At 28.2% G+C, this 13,277-nt stretch overlaps 1 protein-coding gene across 1 annotated transcript; it reads right to left on the bottom strand.

Annotated features, from left to right (window-relative positions):
- Positions 1-229: 229 nt before the first annotated feature.
- On the bottom strand, positions 230-1,039 carry LOC139862824 (basic leucine zipper 43-like). Its single transcript, XM_071851458.1, has one exon. The coding sequence runs from the start codon at positions 920-922 to the stop codon at positions 299-301; it is 624 nt and encodes a 207-aa protein (XP_071707559.1). The 5' UTR covers positions 923-1,039; the 3' UTR covers positions 230-298.
- Between the last annotated feature and the right edge of the window lie 12,238 nt (positions 1,040-13,277).

Genomic DNA, 13,277 nt, shown 5'->3' with positions numbered 1-13,277 from the left:
TTATAATATAGTTCATGAACACACTTTGGGTTCTTTTCAAATAATATATCTTAAGATTAAGACATTGCTTCTCTTATCCGCATCAGAAATGATGTTCGTTATAGTGTTTAAAACGTCACTGTGCATGGAAGCTTAATTAGCATTAAACAATCACTAATAATTGACCATGCCAAATAGAAACAAAAATTTAAGTAAACCAACCATTTATCAACAATAAGACTTACTAAGATTGATGCATTTGCTTAGAGAGTTTATTTATTGAGATTAATTAGTGTAGGCACTCATTAGTCGAATCAAGTTAAAGTAACAGATAAGATGAGTTTTTAGTAGTCATATTTTTAGAGGATTTAGTCCTGAGATTAGCAGTGTCGCAAGAAGGAACAAGCACAACCTCATGAGCATCTTCAAGATCTCTTAAATTAGTGTAAGTACTAGCAAGTTGTGCTTCACTAAGCAATTGCCTTAGTTCATTTGTATCTTTCTTGAGCCTATTATTTTCTTGTATAACTTGTTCATGCGTCTCCAAAAGGTGGTTCATCTTGTCCATGAGCCCATGGTTCTCGTTTCTAAGCCGCATAACGTGAGTGCATAGCTCGTCCAACTGCTTTTGTTTCCTCATCCTTGACCTTCTAGCGGACTCACGGTTCGAAACCATCCTCCTTTTCTTCCTTTCATTGATGATGCTTATTTGGTTTTCATCCGCTTCATCTGAAGTGCTTGAGTTATTATAGCTTAAAGATGATTGAGGGTATAAATCGTAAATGGGAATTTGAGGATTTATGTTAGGTTGATGATTGATAGGTAAGTTTGTTAGAAAGCGGACAGAAGATGACATGTCGTCGTTTTCGAATGAAGTCAAGTTTGTAGAGAAGTTACATAAAGAGTCTTCATATTCATGGGCTAAATAGTAATTCTCGGCCATCTTTTACAATTGGGATGCTTTTACAAAAAGTTTACGCGTAACTAGATCGAACGAGTCTCTATATCTTATGAATGAGTGATTATGGTGATCGCGTTTATTTCTTGATTTGATGATGATGATGATGATGTTAAGAAGATGAGGATAAAATAGAGGAGGAATGAAGGAGTTTTATAGGAGGTGAAAAGGGGCCAATATGAAGCAAATAGTAGCAAATAGTTGGCTTACGATAGCAAGAGTGTTTAATTACTTAATAATTTTCTTAAAAATTAGCCTTTTTAAGAATGATGACTTGCGAGTTATAATGGGATGATGTATGCATCTTGTGATTGGGTGTGTAAATAAAGCTACTTTATTAAGTAGGCCCAATTGGCCAATCCATAATGCAATTGGAGAATGAATATATTGATTGCTTAAGTGAGTTAATAGAGCTCATTATTTATCAGAACAAAGTTGTGATAAAGGTTGTGGAGTTATCTATGATGTGGTAAGATTGTAAGAAAGAGAGTTGTAGTGAAAGCTATGGAAAGTTTATAATTAATGTGTGATTAGAAGGTGCGCATAATGTGTAATTTATTCAGTATCAGGTTTCATGTTCGGAGAGTTTTATTACCCGAGGTTTATCCTCTGTGAGAAAGCCAATGTACTCGATCATAAGGGATTTCCTTGCTAATCCAAAAAGAGATTGTAAGTTGATTGAGAAGATAACGAAAATAAAAAGAAGAAAAAATAATATATATATATATATATATATATATATATATATATATATATATATATATATATATATATATATATATATATATATATATATATATATATATATATATATAGTTAAAAGTTTAAACAAGAACCACAAAAAGGCTGAGAATTGCGAGAACTTTTAATTTACAAAGATTTTCACATATGAGTAAATTGAATCACTCATAAATGTTGATGGATAGTAAGAATGAATATAAAATAGTTTAAAAAAAATTTATATTTTACCTATATAATCAAATAATAGTTTATCATCCACATGTGAATACTAGGAGGCAATGTCCGTGCGTTGCACGACTTGTTCAAATTTCACTATTTTGAAATTCGTGTTCCGAATGATTAGAGTCATGACGAGAGTTGATTGAAAACAAATTAACCTTGAAGTGAAATTCATTGTTGGTCTCATTATTCAAGTGGTCAAGTAGAAATTTGTGCATATGTTTTGTTTGTCATAATGGAAACTGCATATTCGGGTCATATGTACTAACCATGAAACTATATATAAACAAAAGTTTACTAAAAGTGGTTCAATGAGTTAACAAATAATGCCAAAATACATTAAAGAAACTTGCATATTGTAGTACGATTCATAATATTAAAACATATATTACCTTTACAATTTAACATTACATTTTTGAAGGTCTCTCTCCATGACTTCATATGTGACAATAAGTGGATACATAATAATTGGAGTACATAAAAAAACTTTCAAATATAAACATGAACCGTTACGTATTACTACACCACACAATATAAAATTCGTGAATAGAATGAAATTGGAGGTTCATAACATTGAATAACAATTGATATAAAATTAACAATTATTTATTAACTATTATAATAAATATGTAACACCACCAAGAGTAGTAAACTTTATAAACTTTTTAATAACTGTTATCTTCATTTTTTTCTTAAATTAACTTTGGTTATATACATTCATTCATAATAAGTAAAATTTATATGTCATAAATTGTATGATTAGTTTTAATCTTTTCATTTTTTTATCATAATTTTGTCATAAATTTAAAATTAAGCTATGATATATATAATAACAATAGTTTCAAATTTTTATTTTTCATATTTACATAAATGTTGTCCTTTTGTTTTCCTTAAATTTAACTTTAGTAATAAACATTCATTCATACTAAGTAAATTTTATATGTCATAAATTAAATGATTAGTTTTAATCTTTTCATTTTCCTTATCATAATTTTGTCATAAATTTAAATTAAGCTATGACATAAATAATAACAATAGTTTCAAACTTTTTATTTTTCATATTTACATTGATAGATATCATTGCACATTTATATATATATATATATATATATATATATATATATATATATATATATATATATACATATATATATGTATATATTTATAGAAATTAATTAAATAAACATGATCTATATATTTACATGGATAAAAAACATTACACCTATAATAATCATACTTATATAAACTATAACTAAAATGTAACAATAATAAAAATAATAATAAATATTTTTAATCATAATCGTAATCATATTCATAAGTTATAATTATGAATAATAGTCATAATAATATCATCGCATATATATATATATATATATATATATATATATATATATATATATATATATATATATATATATATATATTATAGAAATTAATTAAATAAACATGATCTATATATTTACATGGATAAAAAAATTACACCTATAATAATCATTAATCATACTTATATAAACTATAACTAAAATGTAACAATAATAAAAATAATAATAAATATTTTTAATCATAATCGTAATCATATTCATAAGTTATAATTATGAATAATAGTCATAATAATATCATCGCATATATATATATATATATATATATATATATATATATATATATATATATATATATATATATATATATATATATATATAATAAAATTATTCATAAATTAATTAAATAAACATTATTTATATATTTACATGTAAAAAAATGTTACGCCTATAAGGCTATAGGCTATAATAATCATATAGTTATGTGAATTATAACTAAAATGTAATAATAATAAAAATAATAATCGTAATCATATTCATAATTATAATTATGAATTATTGTAAGACCCTGTTTCAGTTTCAGACTGGGTCAGTTGTATGGGACGCCGTCCCAATGGTGGGACGCCGTCCAGTTGAGAAAGACTGGACGCCGTCCAGGATATTGGACGCCGTCCAATTGGTCTGTCGGGCCAGTTGTTAGTTTTGTTTTAAAAAGGGACAGATTGGTAATTTCACTTGGGTGTCAGTTTGGAGCCTTCAAATCTGATCCATTGGCCATTTGTGGATCTCATTCACCCACACAAACACTCTCTTCAAACCCTAGTAAGAGAAACTCACTTTTAGTGAGAGAGCTTGATTTGGAGAAGAAGGAGTCGGATTCTCGCCAAAGCTCGGGTTTTAAAGTTGTTCACCTCGTTCACGGCTATGTTGTGGTAGTATTGGTAATTCAAACTCCAAATTTCATTTGTTAAAATTAATATTCAAGTTAGAGTTTGAGCTTGATTAGTTGTGAAACCCTTTTTGATGATGAAGTGGGTTTAGGGTGACTAGTTATTCTTGTCACTTGGCGGGTTTTGGATTGGTTGACGATTTGGCCATGTAGGCTTAGATATTGGGTTTAATCACTAGGTTTAGTGATTATGAAAGTGTTGGAACCCTTTTGGGAGTATTTGGTTGATTAATTTTGATATGGGTCAAAATTAGGGTTTGTATGTCAATTTGGGCAAGATGAGTGTTTAACACTTGTGCTTGGTTTTAATTGGCATGTTAGGACTATTTTCACTTGTGTTAGTGATTATTGGTTAGTTTGGGTGCGGTTTGTGCTTAGAAGTGCATTTGGGTCGAAATTGCACTAAGTGTCAATTGGATTGGTTTGTAAATCTACCCTAATTGTGTTTGTATTGTGATAATGGAATAGGTACTTTCCATTGGCGAGTTGCGAATTATTCAGTTGCATTCATCAAGACGACAAGGTGAGTGTTAATATCCTATGTGCATATGTATGTGTAGGATGGGTGCGGGTCAGGTGAAGTGGTTCTCGATTATAGAGCTCACTTCACATATAGGTGGATTTGATGGACTTGTGTATAGGTCCAATGGGCACGGTTATGCGTTTTGGTTGACCACCTTTGGCGAGGTGCACACTTCGTGTGTACGTTATCACATGGACTTGTGAGGTGGAGTTATATAATCCCGATGTAGTGGGATTGGTATTGAGTTGCGGTTGAGTAACCTCGATGATGTGGGTTTTGATTTGGGAAGTGAATCACGTGTGGATGCGGATTCACGATGACGCGTGTAGTTTTGGTCATCTTATTGAGGTAGTGATCTCGTGTGGTTGCGAATTTACTAAGGCTCGTGTAGTTCGCCCAACCTCGATGTTGTTGTGGTAATGAAGATAGTAGTCTCGTGTGGATGCGGATTTACTAAGGCTCGTGTAGTTCGGCCAATCTTCATTTTGGTAATTGACTTTTGGTATTGGGTTAAGGGGTTAACCTTGGGCGGTCTACGCTTTTGATATATATATATATATATATATATATATATATATATATATATATATATATATATATATATATATATATATATATATATATATATATATATATATATATATATATATATATATATATATATATATGTAGTATATTCTCACTCACTAAGTGTTAGCTTACCCTCTCGTTGTTTACATTTGTATAGATTTACGCGAAGGCGGTGGCTCGGGTAAGCGTGGGGACTAGTGGACTTGCGTAGTTTGCTTTGGATGATGTGCTCTTGGACTTGATTAGGATTGGGTAGCGTATCCCCAATCACCAAGCTCGGATTATGATTTGAATTAAACTAAAATGGGTCGAAATGGTTACTTGACGTAGTTTTGGGTCGTTGTGGGCCTGGTGTTGTAAAACAAGATTTTTATTGTGGAAATCTCTTAATTATAATTATTATAATGTATTGTGAAAACCGTTTAGCTTAAAAGTGTCGGGAAGCGGGTTTTCCGCTCACGTGAAATTGGAAAACATATCAGTCAGTTTTAGTTCATTTGGACGCCGTCCAATATGCTTGGACGCCGTCCTGTCTTTCACAACTGGACGCCGTCCAGATGCACTGTCTCACAAAAAAAAAATTTAGGTCGTGTTTTCGTTTAGATAACGGGTTGGGTCGTTACAATTATAATCATAATATTAATCATAATCTTAATTATTAATCATATAAGTTATATAAATATACAATATAATAATTATAATATCATAATAGTAACATTAAAAAGAGATCTTCGGACGAATCGATCCAACATAGAGTCAACCACGTTTCTTCTTGCCTTGTCCGCGGTTTACAATATTTTGAGATTAGTGTATCTTTCATACCTACAAAAACAAACAAACATATATTATGTTTATATATATATATATATATATATATATATATATATATATATATATATATATATATATATATATATATATATCATTTCTCCTTCTTTCTATCTTAAAAAAATCGAGAATACGACATTAGTAATATGGTGTGTTTTTTTGTATGATTAATATGGAAAAATGAAATGGAGATGACATATTTATAGGCTAAAAATAAATAACTTACGTTACTTAGAAGATAAAAGGTTTATATATTTATATTGATCATTAATTACTTAAAATTTATTTATGACTTTTTTATTTAGTATGGTCTTTATTTTTTTACTTTTTTACCATAATAATTTTTAACTTTTTTACCCGTCTATTAAATTACATGGGTAAATTTTATTGAGTTAAGCGTATTTAATACACCATACTTATGATTCTAGGACTCAATTACTATAGATAGATATATAGATATAGATAGATATAGATTTGTTTGTGAATATGTGGACAAATTCATATAATTAACAATTTAACATGTAATTTGTGGTAATGAACATATGTTTGTAAAATAGTTAAAATGTAGTTTAATTTATAAGAAAAACATCAAAATTATGGGAATTTGTGGTGTTTGTCACATAAGCTTATATGTATAACAGCACCATATTCACTTCCCCATATATATATATATATATATATATATATATATATATATATATATATATATATATATATATATATATATATATATATATATATATGGTAACACTCTAATGAGAACGTTCTCATTTAAATGCTCCTTTTTCTCTCTCTCTCTCTCTATATATATATATATATATATATATATATATATATATATATATATATATATATATATATATATATATATATATATATATATATATATATATCTAAAATGATGATATCATAAATAAGAATTATTTAAGCTTAAAAAAATTCAAAAATAAAGAAAAATAATTTCTAAGCCCCTCATAATTATGTTATTAAAATAATTAATTATTTTTAATAAAAATATCAACATGTTAATTGTATAATATATTAAGCATTATGTACAAACTTATGATAAAATACCCACATAACTATATGTATAATATTTGAAGCATTATATACAACCTTATAGTAAAACACCTCATGACCATATATACAATATTTGAAACATTATGTACAACCTTATGATAAAACACCTTCATGACCATATGTACAAACTTTAAAATGAATTGTATTGTACAATTAACCTTCATATAATAATTGTATTTAGTTTTAAAAAACAAAAATTAAAGAGGCATTTGTTATTACTAATAGTTATTAATAAAAAATATAAATACTCAATTTTAAAGCAAAGCTTATTTTTATTATATTATTATTATTTAATGTTCTTTTTACGGGATTAATTACGTTACATAAGTATGTGGAATACATTTTCAATAAAATGTTGTAATGTAGCTTTTATGTCAAAAATAATAATAATTGTGATGAAAATTGGAAGAAAATGGTGGGAGAATAAATGTAGTTCATTTATTCTGACCAAGTTAAGTATATCAATCTGTTTGTAAAAACAACGACAAGTTTCTTAGTCGGAATCTGTGGTTTCACATGTCATTAAACTTAATGACTTTAGCATTTACGTTCATTTAATACCTAAAACATATCATTAAACTATTTCGTTTAAACAAAACTCGTGATTTCACTGGTCATTTCACTATATATATATATATATATATATATATATATATATATATATATATATATATATATATATATATATATATATATATATATGCTAATTAAGGGGGAAACATTTTTTTAGGAAGGGAGAAGTAAATTTTTATATTTATTTGTTTACTTTTTAACAAAAAAAAAATATAAACATTAAGATCACATGAAAATATGAACATTTAAAAAAGACACTCTGTGATGAATGTTATTATTTTGGCGAGAAAACACTCGAAGAAATAAATGATAACATACATCATGCATCATGAGTAATGTTTTAATTAGAGTTTTTTTCATCATTTTTTTATTTTATGTTAAGTTTTTTTTTTTTTTTTTACTTTAGCCCAATTTAGAGTTTTGGGTTTTGGGTTGTGAGTTTAGTACCTAAACCCAAAATCCTAAACCCTAAACTCTAAACCGTTCGTGTTAAAAATTCAATATAAATCCTAATTTCTAAATCCTATACCTTAGTTTCTAAACTTTCAAACCTAATTTTTAAACCCTAATTTCTGAACACTAATTTCTAAACCCTAATTTTTAAACCCTAGTTTTTAAACCCTTAGAAAAATTCTAATTAAAACATTATTCATGATGCATGTTATCATTTATTTTACTTCGAGCGTTTTCCCACCAAAATAATAACATTCATCACATAGTGTCGTTTTCAAATGTTTATATTTACACGATGAAACGACCCTTCCATATTACTATAAACGCAGTACGTTCTCATTGGTCCCATAGCGAGGTATTTGACCTCTATATGATACGTTTTAGAAAATATTGCATTCGTTTCATAAAAAGCACATCATTATTATACATAATGCATGTTTTAAACAAGTGGGCGATTATTTAAGAAATAATCCCCAAAATACATCGGTTTCCAAATACTACACACGTGACGTAACAGTCGAATATAATACATGACAAAGGTTTTATTGAATGCAACACTTTATTTAAATAAAAGTATGAGACTCCATGCACAGCTTGCTCAAATAATGCAACAGCGGAAGACTTTCTTAAGGACCTAAGAATAAACATGCGTAAACAGTCAACACAAAGGTTGGTGAGATATATAGGTTTATCATCGATATAAATATAGACCACAAGATTTCATAGTTATAAATATATGTACACTCGCAAGTGTATAAAAGTATTCTATAAGTTGTTGAGCGCTTCGGTAACCATACTTCACCATTAATGTGGCATATTCCCTTTATTATGAAATCTCCCTACACTGTACCAAGTGTAGTAAAAACGAAGTAATATGCAACCGTTTATGATACTAGAGCGACTAGCCCGGTTGGGGTTTTCAAACCCGATAGATCTATCAATAGGATTCGCGCTTACATGTTCTTACAACATGTAAATATTAGTTACCAAGCTATTAGGGAAGATATGCAAGGTGGTACAACTCAACGTAGAATATATTTTGAGTACTTGTGTCCATGACGTAAAACATAAAATGCATGTATTCTCATCTCAAAATATATTTAGAGTTTAAAAATGGGACTATATACTCACAGTAGTAAAAGTATATTAATAATAAGTTTTCAACTTATTAAAAATATGACAATCGTCCTTGGATTCACGAACCTATAACAATAATAACGATTCAGATAATAATACGACATATGAATAAAATAAAGCAAGTTCATAGAATACTTATATAATAATTTTTAACATTTTATGTTAGTAGTCCATTGTTAGTAGTCCTTTGTTAGTAGTCCAAAATAGTCCGAAAAATCCAACAGTCCAATAATCGGTATATATATATATATATATATATATATATATATATATATATATATAATCTTAGAATGACCCCACAACGTATTGTATACGTATTGTCTTTGCATCAACCCAGAGATGCATTGTATACGTGTTGTCTTAGAATTAACTAAGACGTATTATGTACGTATTGTCTTAGGATATATCAAAACGTATTGTATACTTATTGTGCTAGGACGTACCAAGAATATTATTATACATATATACAATCACAGAATTAACCAAGATTATAATATTTTGTTATAATACTGATAACATGTCCAAATATATATAGGATATAGGAAAAGTTAACAAGGATATGGTTAATATAGTTTTTATAATATAAATTTTGTCCATACAACGTTAATTTTAGCAGATTTTGTTTTGCTCGCCAAATATTCATCACAACTCCGTTTAAAGTGAATAAAATTGCTATGGATTCCTTAAGAAGTTAATTTTACAAAACCAATTCGAAAATTTCATTCCAAGTAGTAATTTTTAGACCTTTACCCTCTTTTTGTGTCGGTGGACAGATTTGGAAAAATCCCGGCATCCACCCAATATATGATTTTTGATAAAATACTTCCACTTTGTCTAAAATCATGAAAAAAATACTAGAAGTCTTATTTACGTATATTAACATATTTCCAAAGTCTTAGCCTCGAACTCAAAGTCTAAGATAGGTTTTTAATTCCCAACCCAAAACAGCCCGCTTTTTACCGAATGGAGATTAAAGGATATATGTTAAGTTTCAAGGTGTTCTTCATATGTACAAGTTATAAGTTCTTATATTAACTTAATATAACATCATAATACATATAAATAAGTGTTATTAGAGTTAAGTTAGAAAGATTAGATTAGTTTTTCAAACAAGCTTGGTGTTCACCAAAACAAGTTCTAGTTTTTACAAGTTTTATAAGTATAATAAGATAGCAACTATACAAGGAATTGAACAAGGATTTTACCTTAATTATGAAGAGGAAAGTTGCTGAGATTAAAGTATGATATGAGAGCATTCAAGTGTGTGTTTTTAGTTTAAGAAAATGTGGAGTAAAAATGAGTAAAAATAGTCCTTATTTATAAGCTTATAATTTTGGCTTTTAGTAAAAATATCTAAGATAAGTTAAATTGTATTAAGTCATGCATGACATATTAAATTGATTAGGTCATGGATGACATATTACACAAATAATTTCAGATTTCTATTGGTATATACCAATAGTAAATACTTCTAGAAGCTGTGTATAATACGGGTAAAAATACCGTATGAATGCGAGTAGAATTCTTTGAGGAAATTGAACGAAAATACGAGTATAGTTATCCTTTATATGTATTGGTATATTATAAAGTGTATTCAATACTTGTAAGGATGTATTTACACTCGTAATACATTATATGTAAATACATTTTAACATAAGTTAATTACGTCATTTAAATAGTAATATATATATATATATATATATATATATATATATATATATATATATATATATATATATATATATATATATATATATATATATATATATATTGTTTGAAAACTCTTTAAATTAGTAGTATGAAAATATATATATAATACTTTGTTAATATACTTAATGAGATATTTAATTATTATATTTTCAAGTTAAATATATATAAATCCATATATATATACACAATAATTAAACAATTAAACAATTAAATCAAGTTATGACGTTCGTGAATCGTCGGAATAAAAGGGTGACCAAAAGCTTGTGTAAAACTCTTTTCGGAGGTTCAAGATTTATTAAAATTCATTGCTTATCAAGTCAGAATTATATAAAGATTAAGTTTAAATTTGGTCGAAAATTTTCGGGTCGTCACAGTACCTACCCGTTAAAGAAATTTCGTCCCGAAATTTGATCGAGGTCGTCATGGCTAACAATAAGAATGTTATTATGACGAATATAAGTTGATTCATAGAGTTTTATCATGATTGAGAAATATGGATAAAATAATTCGATTACTCGAAACGTATGAGTGAAGCTATCGTAAAAGAGTGAAATGAGAAAATAGGGATTCATCTTATCTTTTGACGTCATCATAGTTGATCTCTGAATTAAAGAAAATCTTTGTAATCTATATAAGATTTGATTCTTCTGCAATTAAGGAAATTATGATCCTCTTCGATTTAATGCAATAATCTGTCTCGATTTCTCTGTCAGATATTTTAGTATAAATCAACCTCCTACGTTTCCTTATTTTCACATCTCCCATCTTTTATACTTTCTTCCTTTCTTCGTACTTCCAAAACATTCGTCAATATGCTCCATCCAGTTTTAATTCTTGATATATTCTTGACTATCACATCCGTCATTCTTCTTTTTCATCTTCCACCGGAGGAATCTGTTAATTTCTACTATGCTCTTGGGTTTATAGTGTTCTTAGTTTTCCCGTTTCTTTATATTGCTATACGCATCAATATACACGGTTTGTTATTTCTGCGTTGTCTTCGTGCTTATATGTTTCCTTATATTTTGGAGTTTCATGCTTCCGTGTTCTTTTCCCGACTTCAAGTCAAGCGAATAATGGTCTAGAATTCATAGATATAAAATTCGGAATGAACATAGCTAATGCTCTAAGAGAGAAATTGTAGTAGCACAATTTGACTTGTGAAATTACCAGAATCCAAAGGAAAAGATAGAACTATCAATAGAATATGTTCTTGATATGTTTAGAGATTAGATTGAATGTAAGAGTCATGTAACATGGCACATGATGACGTTATGGTCTGTGAATCATTACGTTCTATTTAGAAACTCAGCATGACTTACAGTAATATAATCACGTTGATCAAGTGTCATTATATTATACTAACTCATGCTTCAGTTCCTAACACTACTTCAAAACATTCATATTTTAAACTCGAAGGTTCCAGAATTTAGAAACTAAAATAGATTCTTTTATGATGTAACATAGATAGAGCGAAAAGATGAATTATTTTAGATAAGAATAGTTATGAAAATATCTTCAGAAATATGGAGGATATTTATAATGAAAGACACGATGATATCTTAGAATATCTAAGATCAGAGGATGATGAAGAATATTGTCCATAAGGGTTTAGAGTAAGGAGCAAGGTATTTGCTAAAGACTTCAGCAGATACTTAATCATTTGGATTCTTTGAAGGCAGGTTTAGTCTTTGTGATTTGTCCACAGCCTCCTTCATGATTTGCTTAATCCATTTCCAGTTCCAGCATTTCTGAGCTTTGCCAACATACTATTCTTTATCATCAAACTTTTTATTATTAATGTCATTTACAGTTTTTGCCGCTTCATCAGTATTTTTCAAAAACTCGAAGAACTAATTCGTGGTTGGGGGTGCTTTTCAGAATTTCAGAATAGAAGATCATAATTCTAAGAGATAAATGTTATATGTATACATATAACTGTTGATGTAGTAACGCCGCGAGATTCAAAATACTGATTGCTAATTCTCGGTAATTGGTATGGCAATTCTTGTTACAAGATGCAGATGAGTATATGATTGGGTTTTAATGAACAAATATAATGGTTTTTCGGAGAGACTTAAGCCAATTAGTAATGAAGTTGATGGTAAGTTTACTACTAATGTGGTGGGATATAAACGGTTCCCCGGTAACGACGACAAAAAGGGCAGCGTATATCGAGGTAATAATAAGACTGTTTTGACTGAAAAGTCAAAGTTGACTTGATGTAGCTGTGACAAA

Source organism: Rutidosis leptorrhynchoides, chromosome 8 (assembly GCF_046630445.1).
Source record: "Rutidosis leptorrhynchoides isolate AG116_Rl617_1_P2 chromosome 8, CSIRO_AGI_Rlap_v1, whole genome shotgun sequence".
NCBI lineage: Eukaryota > Viridiplantae > Streptophyta > Magnoliopsida > Asterales > Asteraceae > Rutidosis > Rutidosis leptorrhynchoides.
The sequence above is the reverse complement of the archived record's forward strand: the minus strand, read 5'-3'. Positions and strand labels throughout refer to the sequence as shown.